Source organism: Arctopsyche grandis, chromosome 4 (assembly GCF_051622035.1).
Source record: "Arctopsyche grandis isolate Sample6627 chromosome 4, ASM5162203v2, whole genome shotgun sequence".
Lineage (NCBI taxonomy): Eukaryota > Metazoa > Arthropoda > Insecta > Trichoptera > Hydropsychidae > Arctopsyche > Arctopsyche grandis.
In genome coordinates, this window is record NC_135358.1 from 20,373,325 (window position 1) to 20,390,651 (window position 17,327).

Here is a 17,327-nt window from a genome sequence, read left to right on the forward strand (position 1 = left end):
GCTTCTTGTGTAGCCGTTTTGACGCAATAGTCTTGCCTTCAACATTTTGCAATGTGAAATATACTCGTATGAATAGACATTTTTACTAGTAAAATTATTTAGTTTTTACTGTTAATTGATTTTAAATTTGTACCTTTATTATTATACATATACATACAAGAGTGAAGTAAATATGGAATACTATATAACTTATCTTTAATTGCATATATACATCTTAAATTTTGTTGATTTTTATTAAAAAATACATTCAACCAAAATAATCTGTTGATTTACATATTATCAACAATTCAGACGTTTCAAATAATTTGACATAGTTTAATTATGTAGTGATATCCAAATTTACATCTAGCTCTGTTTAGGGTATGTGAGATTTTTTTACTTTGTTATTTGTATATGTAATGCATATTACAAGTGAAATATGTAAGGTAATTCCATCATTATGTCATATGTATGTATAAAAAAAAGGTTTATAAAGTGTTACTGATCGAATATAAACTCAATAAAATGTGAGTATTCGCAGTGTTTTTTTTTTTATTATTCGATAGTAAAAGTCGACTGAGACCGACCTTAAAGTAATAAATAGTGTTTAACTTTGAAAGGACGGTACATAGTAACTAAAGTGAAAATATTTTTTTTAAAACAATGTGAATTTATTCTGTGCAATACCAAAGACATTAAATAAATAATAAAAAATGACATGTGTGAAATAAATGTGATATTTTTGTTGCCATTTCTTTAACGCTAATTATTATAATCAAAAGTCAATATCCACGGTAATTTTTAAGTAATTTGTGTTTACACAAGTTCACAAATAAAGATGACGAGTAGGTTTTCTTTTAAGATTGGTAGTTAGACATATTATTAGACTGCATTTTTTTACTATATTATTATATGATATATTCAATTTCGTTTCAATTATAATAATTATTTTCCAATATAGCAAAAATATTACATTGTATCTACGCTCGTTCGTATTGTATTAAATATTTTTAAGTAGTAACATGTGTTGTGAATCATGTAGTTTTTTTTTTATACTTGCTTAATAAGAGAACATTTCATACGCAATCCGTTGGAACGATTTCGTTGGATCCATCGTGATGTATGTAAATTTAAAAAAAAATAACATATCGTGTACAGTCAATTATGCTTTTGAAAGCTCACTATAATTGTAGATAAATTTTCTTACCATATTTCTACTATTGTAATTTTTTTATATGAAGACATTTTTTTCTTTGTACATTAGCGAAAATTGTAAATAAATTGTAATCCAATATGCGTTCGATACTGACGAGTCAGTACAATTTATTATAAAACAAAATTTTGTATATATATATATATATATATATATATATATATATTTATAATTTAAGTGTAAATGTTAGATGTCTGCCGATGAGTTTGAGGCAAAATTACAGAAACGACATCTGAAACGTAAATGATTAGCGTTTTTGAGTGCAGATTACGCAGTTCGAATGAACGGATTTGAATAAATTGTGTTAAGATTTTTTTTTTGCTTTCTGTTTTGCGAGTGTAATTTAAACATAATTTGCCAATGGTTTTTAAATTATCCACATTTATTTACATTTACAAACTTATATCAGAGTCGGGAAAGCCGTGAATTTGAAACAAAATTTTGCGAAAACTATCAAAATATCAAAACGATTTAATAATGAATATGTATTTGTTGCCTTACTGTATAGAACCATAATTGATTTGTATAAAGATCTGGAAAAATAAATAAAAACATTATTATCGATTTTATTTCATTTTTTTATTATTGGTGAGACAATTGCGAAAAAAATAAGCGAAAAATTTAAACGTCCATTTTATAAATTAAATGTGCATTTAAAAAAAATTTTGTATATTAAAAAAAGTTTCTGTACATTAGAAAAAAAATTGTGTGCATTTCTAAATGATGCATACAGATTGCATTAAAACTTATTAAATCGACAACGACCAACGCTTCTCTACTAGATTCCATCTTTTTTACTCTTCGGCTTGCAACCTTTGACACCTATGACCTGACATCATCATTCATATTCATATGTAAACAAAAGTAAACACTTTTGACAGTTGACAGTTGTCAATAGTGGGAAAACTGCAACGTTGCTACTCTTTGTATCTATTTTTTCGAATGATCGTTTTATATTTTTTTAATGGTCACATTATAATGTCAAAAAACTTAATTCGATGCACAATACGACATTGTTTAATGCACCGAAAATAATGCAAATTTTTAATGCACAAACATTTTTTTTAAGATACTAAGTATTTTTCTCAATGTACAATTAAATCACACCCAAAAAACAATCTGATCCCTTACATATTTTAGTCTATCCAATACTACTCTGACCAAGTCAACACATCAAAATTTAGAACGAGTTACGTATTAAAAGAAAAAAAGTAAGATTGTTTTAAATTTATTTATTTATGCAGTTAGTAACTTCAAGATCAATCATCTGATTGCAGTGATGCAACACCAACACAAACATATTTACAGTCTTATACAGTCACAGATTAATGTTGACAGCGAGCATCATAAACCATGTGGGCATGTTCTTCGTAATCAAGGAAACGGGGGCCAAATCGGTCAAAGTGTGTAAGGAATTTTGCACCATATAGCGATATTAGTTTGATTATAGTAAGTGCTTTCGATGCGATTCAATGAAATTTTATTACGTTAAAAAAAACAACCCACTGTGTTATTTTGAAAACTAATATTGTACATTACACCATATTCAAATATTGGACGCTAAATACAGAAAAAAAAAAACTAAAGAAGCACATTTTCAACGGAAATAACCAATATTTTTAGTGAAAACTACATACAAGAGTTTTTCTTACAACAGACCCACTTATTAATTAAATATTTTCTTATAATACTTAACATTAACAATTTATCAATAAACTGAAAAAAAAAATCACATGTATTCATTCCTATTTAAATAATTTCTTATCCCTACGGAGAAAACCTAATTAAACCTTTTAGCATTGATACGCCGCGTACATTTAAATTCTCATTAGGAAATAGTATTCATTAAACTCATTCGTATACTTTTAATTAAAAAGGGAAAGTTTTTTCGTAGACCAAAAAAAGGAAACAAATACTGTTTTCATATTTTAACTATGTATATGGACAAAAAAATATTAAAATATACACTAAGCCGTTTAATATATAATTTTTTTTATGTATGCCCCAATTTATTTTATTTTTAATTTTTAATTTAAATGCACACATCTTATGAGACAATTTTTTTTTAAATCACACATATTTATAGTGTGGCCCCCCTCATTACTACAATATTTTTATGTCAAAAAAGGTACATCTATGTATATAATTATCGTCAAAAATATATAATTTTGTAATGTTATGGGTATTTTAAAATAAATTTAATCAAATCATTTTTCATTGAAATTAACAGGTGAAAGTAAGAAGCATTCGATAAATGTTAATGTGCGAGTGTGACGTCACACATTAATCGAATACGTGGCGAAAGTATAATATATACATAAATTTTTATAAGAGCCAAATATGTATTACAATAATTTATTTACACAAAGTATTCATTTTACTGTATTTGCAAAAATCTCTTCCCTAAATCACATATAAAATTCATTTTTCTTGTTATTACAACGAACGGTATTTATTTCATTAGTTATTAATAATGTATTGTATCACTTTTAATTTCTACTGGTTTATAATACAATATTTATTATTATAACAAAATTTCGATGTGAAGAAAGGGTATTGGCACTTGTTTATTGAGATTTTAATACAAAAATAAACGAAAATAGAAAAATAACTGCCTCTGGATTTTAACTTAAATGGTAGTTTACGAGTTCAAAAAAAAAATGATAATTAAAAATATAATACTATTGCAAGTACTAAAGGCAGATTAATAAGAAATTCGTAAGTAAATCAGTGGAATGAAATACTTTTAATATCAAATGATAACATGTAATTATTGATTAAATAGGTTATATGTAGGTACACAAAAATTAAAATAAAACAGTACGAAAATATTCCAATGAAAGTTTATGCATGACCATTAAAATTCCCATTAAAAATCAAACATGAAATCTTAGCCCACAGGAATGTAATATGCGTGGGAATTGTAATTACACATATAAGGTTAAAAATTAATATGTATCGGTGAATATAGTTAAAGTGATTAAAGGGAAGATCACGCCAAATAACTGTAGGTATCTTTCATTCCTTCGGTCCTCTCTAGATACTCTTTCTCTATAAGAATATCTATGCATTTCTAGAACACGAAAAAAATCACATTGAAATACATGAATAAATAAACAGTAATGTGAAAACACATTTAGTGATCAATAGTACCTTGATAACTTGCACCCTTGGTTTAAACCTAGATGATAACTGATTTAATACTTCAGCGACGAGTTGTTGATGTTTCAAGACTTTCCTGGTTTTCATAATACGTACAATTGCAGCCTGAAATAAACATAAAATAATATTATTTATGTTTAAATATAGCCTCAAATAAGTAAGCTTTATTGGACCTTGAAATCTTTTATGTTTAATTGAATTAAAAACAAACCTGAATTAACATTTTTCTGTCCTCTTCTATATGTTTATGTGTGGCTTCCTGTTCAACTTTCATCTCTGTTTTTAATGGAATGTTAATGTTCACACGGAGTTTTTTGCTGTAAAATATAGTATGCATGAATTAAAATAATCACATTGCATATAAAATGAATGAAGGGAAAAAATAGTACTTTTTATATCCTGTGAAAAGTTCAACTAATGAAGTTTCAGTGAGTTCGTTTTCATCATCTTGACAAACAAGTAATTTAGCTTTCAATAATATTTGTAGTACCTGATATATAAAAAAAATAAACAAAAAGTATAAGTTACATATATTACAATTGATTAAAATATATTAAATTATTCTTTTACCTGCATCAGGAAATCATGTTTGATTCCAGTGTGTTGATGAAGCTGTTGCATATTCCAAGATACGTTGTCATTATACTGTAGTAATACAGCCATTTGAAATGTGCTCGCTTGTAGTGTATACCTGTATAATGAACACATTGCATACTTTGAGATGAAAAGGTTTTAAAAATCGATTATTAAATAAAGAGAAAATAAAAGTATATACCTGTTTTTGAAGCAATTGGTAACGAGTTCACCTTTGCTCATGTTGTACAACCAATTGAGCTTTCGTCCTGAATGTTGTCCAGAATAAAACGTAGTGAAACGATGAACTGACCTCTCCAACTAAAAGCATAAAAATATATTGAACACATTCTCACACTGAGTTCGTACTTTTTGGAAGTGCTATAGACCTCAGTCGGTAGCTGAAAGGCAAACGATTGTTGGAACGGCCATGATCCCGAAGACAAGACTTGAATGCTGAAATCGATGTCCAATGGTTCATTTGAAACTGACAAATGGTTACGGAACTGTTCATTAAGATCTTTTGAAACGCCAATATCCTGAAAATAATTGTAAATTATTAAATGTACAGTGCTAATTGTAATATTGAAAAGAATAATAAAAAAAACGGAAAAATACCTGAAACATTCGCTGTAGTTTACTGGTGTATTCAAAACCACACGCTTGTTTCAATTTTGAGATCATAGAAGCCTGCAAAAATTTACACAAAAAATATAGCACATATATAAAAGTAATTACATAATTAAATTTACAATATATTATTTACCTCAGCATCATCACTGGCAGACATATGCTGTACGAGTCTTTTAGCAAGCATTTTTGAATAGAATTTCTGGAACACATCTTTGTCTTCTATATATTTAAACACAACCATCTGAAACGCATACACATAATACATGTAAGCTTCCATGTAGTATCATAAAAAAAAAGGAATTTTAAACAAATATTTCAATGCATTACCACTTGATTGAGAGTATCCTCGAGTTCAATCTCTTCTGGGTTTTTGGACGATTTTTTCAATAGTAAATCGCAGTACTTAGCTAATAGTTCAGGGGATTTCGACGAAGAACTGGCAACACGAGTCACGGCATTATCTACAAAAACACAATATTATTCAATCTAATTACAGAAGAAATGTCAAATAAACGTCATCGACTATGAAACCAACTTACTATTAATAAATCTACCACAAGCCTTATCTAACGAGGTTACGAAACCGGAGTCATTGTTGAATGCTGTTATCACTAGAGCATTATACTTTTTGTGAACTTCCAAAATTGTCGACACATAAACTTTAGGATCCTAAAAACGATACAAATAAATAAAAGATCTCAATAAAAACAAACATATGTAGAAGAGGCTTATAATAAAAAAAAATTCTTACATTATTGGCGCTTTCGCCACATTTCTCGATAGCCTGTAATCCTTGTGCTGCAATGTGACCTTCCAGTAAATGGCGCAATTCGACCAAACCGTCGGTGATACGAGCAACTAATGAATACATACGGCCTAAATCTACATTTTTGTCCATATTTAATAAATGCTGTAAAATAACATTGTAAATATTAAGGAATACAATGATACAAGAATATTACATGTGTGTTTGATTTATACAACAATTAATTAATATTATACCTGAAATTCTGTATGGAATATCTCTAAGTGTTTTTCTATAAGTACTTTTTCACACGTTTTAGCAAGCATATCGGACGTCGTTTTGTGTAAATATACCTGGACTCTAAACTGTTCCTCTTGCAATCTTTGTTCAGCCTAAAAACATACACATACATTATCGATATGCAATCGGAAAGAGCGTTTTTAATTTTACATAAAATATATTTTTAAAGGACTAACTTTCTTCATGTATTCAGTGACTGGATTTTGTCTCAAAAACTCTGTGCTTTCTCTGGTGTAAAAACGTTGAGTGTCTTCAAGGAATATAGTCTCGAAGGAGTCTTTGTAAACAGCTAAATTTTGACCTCTAGCACTGGGATCCTCTTCGTTCAATCCTAATTCCACATAGCAATTGATGACCTGAATGAAAATAAATTAGTATGCAAATACGTGAGTCAAAAGCGTAATTTACACAATGTTTTATTTTATACCCCAGAAACTAAACGAGTATTGATAGTTTCGCCATTCCTTTCTCTTTCGATCAGTTTTAAGACAGCATTTGTCACTTGCTTATTAAGATGCTTGAATAAATTGTCTCTCCAAGTAACTAAAGCAAGCTGGTAAATTTCATAAATTCCCTACGGATCAAAATTGAAAATTTAGCACACAATTAATAAACATCAATATTTTGACTCACGTATATAATTAACTGAATATATTAGTTATACCTTTCTTCCCTCTTCACATTCTCGTTTCACCCAATGTCTGTTGAGATACGAACAAACTCCATTTAGGACTTTTGAAGAAAACTGATATTCTTCCCATTGTTTTGTGTAAAATGCCAATACTTCCTCACCCATCAGCTCAACACCGTTCTACAAAATATCCACTTTTAGTATGTGAAGCTAAAAAATATACCTACGTACATTTATAAGCAAAACAAATTAAATAAATACATTGAGCAACTTAATGAGATAGCTCCGAAGAAATTCTCTAAGACGTTTGTAAAGCTCGAGTCCAACGAGCTGTGCACCACCGGCTTGAGCCCCACTCCCAGTTTGACCACTGGTTCCTTTCTTTTGACCAATAGCCGGTGCAGCAGAGCCTCCCCTACCAATACCTCGACTGCTACTACTTCCTCCTTGTTGATGTACGGATGTGCAATAGTTATACACATGTCTGTTTCACATTTATTAAGGTTGACATTGACACAAAAATTCATCAAAATATTGGTACGAAACTAACATAAATATTAAAAAAAAATGTATTAAATTGAATTAATATATACAAAGTCGTGTAAAGGATACGTGTATAATCCCATGTATCTGAATTTCGACATGGACATCCTCCGATAGACATGTTCGATGCCTTCTCGCAGATCGCCCCATATCTGAAAGTGACAGCAAGATGACTGAAAATCTGTTAATAAATACAACATCGATCAAACCGCATTGTAACCTCTCATTCAATGTATTACCTGATCGAGATCGATCTGCTTCTGTGGAGGTCCACTCCTAGACCCCATCTTGGAAGAGCTTCACTTGTAATTTAAGTTAATTTATGTTTAAACCGGAATAGTAGAGTGTAAGTATCGCATTCAATCTGATATTCTCAGCAAGATTATACACAATATAAGATCACAGTAACATCACGACTATACAATATTTCTATAAGTGATAAAAATGATCATATATCGATTTAAAAAGGACGGTTACGATAAAAATTTATTTATATAGATCGGCGACTAGTCGAAAATTAAACCCATCAGCTGCAATGAAGAATCTGTAAAAAATTTCCAACGATTAGAACAATTGTATCAACCGACGAACATTATCCAGCGTAAGCGATTCAAAAGTATGCAGCAAATAAGAGAAAGGTTTTACGAATGAGTATGATAAGGAGTGAATGTTTCAATCTGTAACCAGCTTTTCTTTAATGACAATTTTTAGAAACAAAATATGAACTAAAATATATGTCCAATGCTATCTCGAGATATTCATGGGCAAATCAATCAATTTAACCAAATGGTACATATACAAACAACAGTGAAGTACAACAGATTATGTGAGGTTGAAGATTTGCCTTCATTCCATGAGAAATTGACGGCTAACTCGAAAACTTTACAGTCGAAGTATTCTCTCCGGTTTGTTCACAAACATTTTAGTTTGTTTGTACAAAAAAAATTTAGTTCCAGTGCTAAAAGTCGAAAGCTATCTTCCAATAGAAACTTTTAGCTACCAGAACGTCGAGTACTTAAAATAGGAAATCCTGTGGAATCAGCATTACAACGTTGCTATGATTCCCATTGTTGCTATAACTTAAGGTAAGTATATATAGAAGAAAGAATGGAAGATGGACTACTAATCTTTTTTATTATTTTCTAATAATTAGTAGTCAATAGTATTACCGTATGTGTTAACTAGTATCCAATTTTATTGAAGTAAATCCACTAATATATTTAAATTTAATAATTTCTGTATAAAAATCGTTGAATTACACGTATTTTGATGTTTTGTAGCCAAAACCGACTGTTTCCTCTGTCCCGTAAATATTTTTTCACATTGATTTATTTGTGTATGAAATTCATACAAATACATAAATTATGAATGTATTACATTTACGTTTATTATTTACCAATAATTCAATAAATTGGGTTACATGTAAATTTTTATCGATTTTTTTAATTCCATTATTTTTTATATTTCGTACTAACAAAAAATTATATACGTCAGCAAGAAAACTCGATCTTACTAAAATCGTCCAAGTTGGAATTGGAGTCGAATCACAAAATACAGCTCGAGTTGGAGTCCTGGTATATGGTATAACCTGCCGGATTGGTTTGTGGTATGTATGTGGTAACAAGCTAGTATGTTCATGAATGGACGAAATGTACACTTGGACTCTAACATATGTTTACAAGCAGTGGCGGATCAAGTAAATGGGGGGGTCCCAGGCGTATTTGAAATGAGGCTCCTACTTTAAAATAAAATGCTATTATTGTTTTTCAGTATATGGTTTTTCATTAGGATTTCACAAAACCATTTTTTCTTTATTTATTTACTATATAATTTCGAAAGAGACTGTATGTATGATTGTTTGGTTCGTAGAATCGGTGACGTTCAATTTAATAAAAAAACAAATGAATATTCAAATTAATATAAATAAAATAAAACTATTCAAATACATTTACTATTAGATTGGTCATGTTTAAGCGGTTTATATTACTAATACCGAGCGAAGCTGGGTAAAAACTCTAGTTTACTATATGTACTTAGATACTATTTTAAAATAATATGTAAAATAGGTATAAATTTCATATATTCGTGGTTTACCAACGTATTGTAGACAATGATAATAATTTGTAAGTTGTAAATTTTGGTAGCAAAGCGCGCGCTTATTTTCAAATTTTCTTACACTGAGAAATAAACAGAAATGGGGTTCTTCGGGATCGTCTCATACGATATAGAAATGCTTCCGCTTTTTTATTTGAATGCTGTCGATATACACAAAAAAAAATTAAAAATAATACAGATTGTTTACTTTCTTATTTATTATAAATTATTAAATTTTCCGCGCTCCTTTCGACAGAACCACTTTGAACGATGAGGCCCACATATTGTACAGGTTGTTTTTCTACTTTCTAATATACAAATTGAGATTGAACGTCTCCGACATGGAGACCAGAGAGGAGCTCAACTTGGACCGTTCCCCAAAATGAGAAAACATCAAACGCGTTCGCTATAGACAACAAGGCACACGAAACGGGCTAGCCAGACATGCTAATATTGTCTATACATATGTAGATATGTGGCGATACGAATTCGGATTATTATCGCAAATAGAATTTCCGAAAATGTATTCAGTGAACGTGTCGAGTCGAAAATGTTGACAGACGGTGCGAGGGTTGGCAGATTGCACAATTGACAATCGAATGACAATGTGCGTGGTGTGTGGTGTGTGGTGTGACCTATAAAGCGATTCGCGGTATCGAACGTGTCTGCGGCCACCCACACGAGCGCGCGCCGCGGCGGGGGTGAGGGGGCGCGGGCGGGGGGCGCAGCTGGAGCGGCCGGGGCAGGGCAGCGGGGCAGCGGGGCAGCGGGGCAGCGGGGCGGGCAGGGCACACAGCAGGCGGTGCGTCCCTTCCGAAGCGGGCGAGGGCGAGGGCGAGGGCGCGCTCGGCAGGCGGTGCGGAGGGGAGGGGAGCGGAGGAGAGGGGGCGCGGGGGGCGAACTTCCTCACCTGAGGGTCCGCGGCTGCGGCTGCGGCAGGGCGGGGCAGAGCGGGGCGGGCGGTGCGGGGAGTCTCGCCGTCTCCGCCACCTTTTGTTACAAATTGCGACCGACTGACGCAAGTACGGCCATTGCCCGCCACCGTCGCCGTTCGTCCATTTCAGATTTCACCGCATCACTCTCCGTCTTTTTTCACCTTATTGCGACAAACTCGACTATTTCTAGCTTCTGGCTACAATTTATCCAAGGCGGATTCACATTGATGTAAATATAAGCACGTTTGTCATAAGATTTCGGAGTGAAAATTGAACGAAATCGAACCCTAAATAAATCGGATCTAACGGAAAACTTACTGCGATTCGTAAAATTAACGAATCCATAGCTCGGAGATATCGTGTAAGGTTTGGAGGAGGACATTTGCTCCCCTTGATTTGGCCAAGCCAGGAACATGCACGTCATTTAAAATATTATAACTCTCAATCGAATCGATTATTCGTTACCATAAGCTTAGGTCGACAGAAACTGAAGCTTAAACGGTGAGCGGATTATTTCGCATATTGCGATCGCGCAAACGATGCCGCGGAAATTGCGAATACGGAATATTTGGTGCTTATGTACTCGAGTTCTCGTTAGCGTGACAGTTCGCGTAGTAACTCTTGATGGATGGAATTTTCGTTTGACCAGATGTCCCGTGATCCAGATTTTAGTAACGTGTTTTACATGCAGATGCAGATCAAAAAAATGGTTTTACAATTTAAAAATGGTTTTAAACTAATCAATTTTTGCCCCCCCCCCCCCCTGGAAAAAAACCCTGCTATAACTTTGGGTCATAAAATTAATTGAATCTATCCAGCTCGTGACAAATTTAAAGAAAGTTACAGAAATATCATTATGTATAAAAAAATAGAAATTCTAGATCGGAACGAAAGACGCGGTAAGTAGTAGTGATAGAAGTAGTTTATTGTTCACGTCTCGGACAGCCAGCTCGACTAGAACAATCAGTCGACTTTTTATACTGAATATAATCGATCAGTAGCTGGCCGAAGTCATAGTGACGGATTTGCAGGGATGAATAATAATGGGGCTGCAGTAGCTCTTTGCCCATTCCGGTGACCAAAAATATACGAGAAGTAAACCATCATAAACAGATTTTGAATACTTTCTTTACACACACATATACTAAGAAAACGGCAGCGAATGACTCTTTAGGTTGGAATATCCTTTGCCTACCCGAAAAACAGCTCATAGAAAAATTAAATGTATCTAAGTGAAGACAAAAAATTACTACAAGTAGATATAGATTACGAATACTTTCTTTACCTCTACATACATTCAAAGTGTGTATTCCATCTGTACTTCCGTTGAGGACTCGTAAAATAATTTTATTAAAATACAATTTTAGTACGATGACAATGAAATACGAACATTAGTTTTATATTGGAAGGCTGCAGCCCCATAGTCTTTATTATCAAGAAGTAGTGTACCGGAGTAGCATCGAGAGCATAAAATGTATTCGGTGATGACACAGAGTTGTTTTTAAGTTAACGTTAAAATTTAAGAGGGCTGTACACCCGAAACCTTAATTTTGTTGCTGTTCCTTTCTTCGATATATATGTATATATCGAGTGAATGCGACAATATATATATATATATATATATATATATATATATATATATATATATATATATATTGAGTGAATGCGACAGTTGCGCTTCGACTAGATAATACGTATTTTAAATCGACAAAATCGAGGTTTCGTATTCTCCAATTTTCTCCTCCAAAACTGGACTAATTTTTAAAAAAATTTCATCATCGGTATGAGAAAAATATTTTCTATGCAACAGTGTGCGTATTTTTTTTAAATCGATCGTTAAATAAGCACGCTGGACTCTTTTCGTGGGTGTAAAAAAGAGACGATTTTATAGATGTTTGGCGGCTCCTAGCTCCTATAAAAAATGCATAAAAGCACAGATGCATGCCAATGGTGGATATACATAGCATATTAAAAAAAAATTCTCTGGTACCATAATTGAGGAAGGGAGAAGTGTAATACGTTTGTATGGACAAGGCACTGGTGTCCAGCCCTCTTAAGCCGCCAACTATTGTAGCTACGTTTTTCGAACACGGTCATATTTCATATTCTTATGTTCCATATAGGTTATGTTTCGTGTCTGATGAATTATTGATATTTTACGAACGCAGTTAGTGAAGTTTGGATACGAAATATATTTTCATTTGAAAAAATTCCAATTTCAATTATTGGATATTAACTTAGCTGCTTCCTTATATCCAAACATGGCCGATTGGGATATCGATAAATATAAAGTGAACTCTGAAAGCGAAGAACAATGGATACTTCGCCACGACTTCATGGAGCGTTGGAAAAACGAAATACCAGAAGATCGTTTAGTATGCCTCGCTCAAGTATTCATAAATGTGGAATTTTTTGGCTGTCGTTATCCGTTGCTTGTGATGCAGCAAGTGGCCGAACTTTCTAAAGAGGTTTTATTGGTGATGTTTTTATAAATTTATATTTTAATTTGTCTATAAAAATCCATATGATTTTTAGGTCGCTTTTGAATATAGAAAAAAGAAAAAATCCAAACTTCAGCGAACATTTGTGTCGGCTTCCGATGCGGCAGAGGATCGAGCTAAGGGCAGTAAAAGATCATATGGGACAGAACAAACGCCAAAAATCAAATCAAAAAAGATAATGTTTGTACAAGCTGGACATGAAGAAAATCAATATATTAAACCAGTCTCTTCTCAAAGTATATATCACTGTATTATTTGATACATACTATTATAATTAATGCAACTGAACGAATACGTATGATTTTTCTTATTTCCAAGATCAGCCAAGAAAAGATGAGAGACCACTGGAAAATCTACCTCAATTTAGACATGAAAAAAACATTGTTAGGAATAATTTTAGATTTAATGATAATCTCATATGTAATAGATTTGGAAATTTGGTATTACATGACAACCAAGCCGTCGCCGGTTATATTGGGAAATTAATATGTAAACGCAGTTGTCGATAGTAACTGATTGTACAGTGAAATTTGGCCAAATTCATACTTTCACAAATTTGACTTTTAGCATCATGCGATATCTGCAAAGTTAGTAAAAAATGGATTTATGGCGAAGAAGGCGATAATATTACTTGTGTATATGTAGTCAATAACATTGAAGTTGCAACAGGTAGTGGAGAGAATCAAAAAATTGCAAAAGAAAACACGGCTACCCTCGCGTGGAAAGTATGATGAAAAAATTATTGAAATGAAATTTTAACTACGCAAATAGGTAGTCTAATTAAAATAATATTTTAACAGACTCTTCAGAAAGAATGTTATTCAATTATAACGCTCCAGAGTTATGTTAGCAAAGAAGACAAAAAGATATCAATTCAAGATGTAGACCGAAGTAAAACTTCCATAGAAAATGCGCTCGATGTAAAAGTAGAAAGTGCTATAGCATCTAGGTAATACATATTTAACTGTGGTGTGGATTAAATGCATATGTATGTAAATATAATGTGTTTTAAAGGATGATGCAACTTATGGGTTGGAAAGGTGGAGCTCTGGGTGCTTCAGCCAATGGCATATCAGAACCAATTGCACCTAATTTAAAAAAACAAGTATGTATGTAAATTAAAATTTGATTAGAGTATATTCGATGTTATTACACATTTTTTTAATATTGTAATAGATCCGCAGAGCTGGAATTGGAAGTTCATCGTCAGATAGTGTTTCAATTAAAAATGCTGTACGAAAGACGATGCTAGAATTTAAGAAGTCTCAAAGTACCGACTATGATCTTGTATTTGCAAATGATTTTAAGAAAGAGGAACGTGCTGCGATGCACATAACTGCTGTTCATCTCGGTTTAAAATCAAAAAGTTATGGAAAAGGTGTTGACAGGTATGTTCTTAAATTTTGAAAATTATGGTTTTTATTGTCTTTTTTTTTAGCTAACATTTAATTATTTCAGATATTTGGTAATCAGTAAACATGTGAAACCTGCACAATTAGTACAATCACTACTTGATAGTGGTGGTTCCAATGAAAAATATAAACTTATCAAACCAACTGGTTGAAAAATTGTTTGTGTATGTAAAGTTAATGTCTTCATTGTGAGAAGGGATCGGATGGTGATTAGGGCAATAACAATCACCATACACGTTTCAACAGTGCTGAATGCAACAGAGCAAGAAAACAAAGGTTTTCTACAAAGCTAACAACAGCCATAACGTCTCATAAAGCATGTTCTAATCACCATCCACTGTCGTGATTATTAGCAATAAGTGTAAAAAATCAAAAAAGTATTTATATTAAAACCATTTTTAACAAATATTAACTATATTTATTAGAACATGGTTAAATTAAAATACAGAACAAATATAAATTATAACCATTGGTTTCTTCTACTAATTTCCCCCAAATAATTTAACGCAAATTGTATACCCAAGTTATACAAAGCAACGTAAATTTATAAAAGACTCAAATTGAAGATAAAATTTCCAGATGTACTTTTTATATAAAATTCCATTGAGACAATCTGATTCATATTCAAACGAGTCTTTGATGTTGTGATAAATTTTAACATCTATTCTGTTATCCAGTGAAGACGTGATCCATATTTGGCTCGAATCCTTTCCTTGTCATCAGGCAGAGCTGGTGTAGCATCAACATACACCTCCTTCTTTGGCTTTGGAGGTTTCGGTCTATCGGTATCATGAACACGAACTCTACAAAAGTAGCCATATTCAGGTCTTGGTATATCCATTTTTTCGAGCATACACTGATCGTAGACGCTTTGGGTCTTTCGGCAACTAAAACAATATTTACAATTACAGACTTGTATAAAACATTCAATCACAATTTTGAACGTGTACAAAATACGTCACTGCTTGAAAGCGTAGTCTCCAGACGTCTTCCACATACAAGTGGAATAAGTATTAAATTCCTCAGCACAGTTTTTCTTCATTTGGCGGAAGAAATCTAGTGAACATGAGGTAACTTCTCTACCTTCCTTTAAACACTTACGGGGGTCTTTCAACTCATCGCGACATAACATGAATTCCTGTAAAATTTTCAGTTTATAATAAATTTATAATATAATAATGAAAAATTAGGATGTAATGTGGTTTTCGACATTTTTACGCATACAGATACAGAAATATATAGTACTTTGTGAATCAGTTTTTAAATTTAATGCTTATCATTTTTTAATACCCATTTATCCACTTACGAGACTGCAAAAACTGTCCGAATACAAATAGGTAACTGAGATGTGGATACTTTTTCCAATGATAAATTGAAAGAATGATTTCATATTATATTATAACATAAGAGTGCCTTCTTTCACAAGAACGAAATGCACATCAGTTCGCATATCCCACGAAGGGATTATCAATTCAGAGGTTATTTTTATGAGTTATCTATAGTCGCAGATTTTTAGAATAATGATGCTAAAGATTTAAGTTAATTTTCTTGAACGTTAGCTTGAATTTGATTATACAGTTCAAAAATGGAAATATTCCTAATCTTTCATGTGAATGCGACAACCATAAAATTTAACTCATAAATTGCTAAGCGACCGTGGATGGATTTTAAATGTTCAGAAATGCAGTTTGCTTTCTATATATGTAAAGTTACATGGGAAAAGATCGATCGATTTGTTGTGATATTACGATTTGAGGTTAGATTTATGTAATGCCGTTTTTTTAACTGGGACACTGAAATAATGCTACGTATGTGAACTGGAATGATAACGTTGGTTGTAAGGGGGTCGGGGGCGAATGAGAGCATTGACAGAGAGAAGTGACAGATGACGTTATGCAATCAGTAGCGGCATCGAATACAACCACACTATCAACATTGAGATGAGGACAACCCATCTAACAAAGTAACTAACGTTGTTTTTGGATTCGCAATATTTGCCGAGGTGGAAAGAGGCAGCTCTGAGAGTGTTGGTGGAAAGGTTCACTTCGGGCACGGTCAGCTCCTCCACCGTCGGCAGGTACATTTCTTCGGTGTACATGATGGCGATTCACTTCTTCACTTCCCCACTTTCTCTCTCTCTCTCTCTCTGAAGATCTGATCTGAATCACCCGACGTCCTGGAATCGGGATAACAACAGCGGGTGCGGGCAGGCGAACCCCCACCCGTCAACTGCTGACTGAAGGATCTGCTCGATTTTCACGCCATAGCATCGTCTTTAACGACCATTATCTGTTTATACATCACCGTGGTAATCAATTTTAAATAAATATAATAATCAAACGCATAAATATGCATATAATGAACATCGAACAAAACATTATATACCAGTTTTTATCTAAAACCAGCAACAAAAAGGTTATAATTAGAAGGGGAAGGGTTGATTAAGCTTAGATTAGCTGTTAGCAAAAGACGTCTGATTAATATTGGTATGATTTGTAACTTTGTAGGGAACCGTCACACACGTGCACAGCTTCAGTAATTTGACGCGTCCGACAACAACTTTGACCAACTGTAGTCTGTAACTAGTGTTCTACAAAAAATTGGTG

General features: G+C 32.7%; 3 protein-coding genes across 3 annotated transcripts; 1 reads left to right on the forward strand and 2 right to left on the reverse strand.

Annotated features, from left to right (window-relative positions):
• Positions 1–1,779: 1,779 nt before the first annotated feature.
• Cul1 (cullin 1) lies at positions 1,780–10,928 on the reverse strand. Its single transcript, XM_077430017.1, has 20 exons — positions 10,784–10,928; positions 8,019–8,323; positions 7,849–7,931; positions 7,498–7,720; positions 7,270–7,416; positions 7,033–7,179; positions 6,782–6,961; positions 6,563–6,697; positions 6,312–6,470; positions 6,100–6,229; positions 5,888–6,021; positions 5,694–5,801; positions 5,546–5,617; positions 5,317–5,466; positions 5,130–5,248; positions 4,925–5,045; positions 4,744–4,844; positions 4,566–4,671; positions 4,346–4,459; positions 1,780–4,265 (listed from the first exon to the last, which is right to left on the reverse strand). The coding sequence occupies exons 2-20, from the start codon at positions 8,064–8,066 to the stop codon at positions 4,185–4,187; spliced, it is 2,358 nt and encodes a 785-aa protein (XP_077286143.1). The 5' UTR covers positions 8,067–8,323; positions 10,784–10,928; the 3' UTR covers positions 1,780–4,184.
• Positions 10,929–12,744: 1,816 nt separating this feature from the next.
• LOC143911372 (uncharacterized) lies at positions 12,745–15,185 on the forward strand. Its single transcript, XM_077430245.1, has 8 exons — positions 12,745–13,276; positions 13,344–13,545; positions 13,628–13,798; positions 13,877–14,034; positions 14,110–14,258; positions 14,324–14,414; positions 14,486–14,697; positions 14,768–15,185. Exons 1-8 carry the CDS (start codon positions 13,070–13,072, stop codon positions 14,871–14,873), a joined length of 1,296 nt encoding a protein of 431 aa, XP_077286371.1. The 5' UTR covers positions 12,745–13,069; the 3' UTR covers positions 14,874–15,185.
• On the reverse strand, positions 15,008–17,012 carry ND-19 (NADH dehydrogenase [ubiquinone] 1 alpha subcomplex subunit 8). Its single transcript, XM_077430246.1, has 3 exons — positions 16,694–17,012; positions 15,684–15,859; positions 15,008–15,608 (listed from the first exon to the last, which is right to left on the reverse strand). The coding sequence occupies exons 1-3, from the start codon at positions 16,817–16,819 to the stop codon at positions 15,383–15,385; spliced, it is 528 nt and encodes a 175-aa protein (XP_077286372.1). The 5' UTR covers positions 16,820–17,012; the 3' UTR covers positions 15,008–15,382.
• Positions 17,013–17,327: the final 315 nt, after the last annotated feature.

What these genes read in the sequence shown, in the direction of transcription:
- LOC143911372 (XM_077430245.1), top strand. Translation starts at nt 13,070, where the DNA reads ATGGCCGATTGGGATATCGATAAATATAAAGTGAACTCTGAAAGCGAA. An exon ending in TTATATTGGGAAATTAATAT is followed by an intron (nt 13,799 to 13,876) that starts GTAAACGCAGTT and finishes TTTGACTTTTAG; the next exon opens with CATCATGCGATATCTGCAAA. An exon ending in TATGGAAAAGGTGTTGACAG is followed by an intron (nt 14,698 to 14,767) that starts GTATGTTCTTAA and finishes TAATTATTTCAG; the next exon opens with ATATTTGGTAATCAGTAAAC.
- ND-19 (XM_077430246.1), bottom strand. Translation starts at nt 16,819, where the DNA reads ATGTACACCGAAGAAATGTACCTGCCGACGGTGGAGGAGCTGACCGTG. An exon ending in ATTGCGAATCCAAAAACAAC is followed by an intron (nt 15,860 to 16,693) that starts GTTAGTTACTTT and finishes AAAATTTTACAG; the next exon opens with GAATTCATGTTATGTCGCGA. An exon ending in GGAGACTACGCTTTCAAGCA is followed by an intron (nt 15,609 to 15,683) that starts GTGACGTATTTT and finishes ATATTGTTTTAG; the next exon opens with TTGCCGAAAGACCCAAAGCG.
- Cul1 (XM_077430017.1), bottom strand. Translation starts at nt 8,066, where the DNA reads ATGGGGTCTAGGAGTGGACCTCCACAGAAGCAGATCGATCTCGATCAG. An exon ending in AATGTGAAGAGGGAAGAAAG is followed by an intron (nt 7,180 to 7,269) that starts GTATAACTAATA and finishes TTTGATCCGTAG; the next exon opens with GGAATTTATGAAATTTACCA. An exon ending in AACTACAGCGAATGTTTCAG is followed by an intron (nt 5,467 to 5,545) that starts GTATTTTTCCGT and finishes AATTATTTTCAG; the next exon opens with GATATTGGCGTTTCAAAAGA.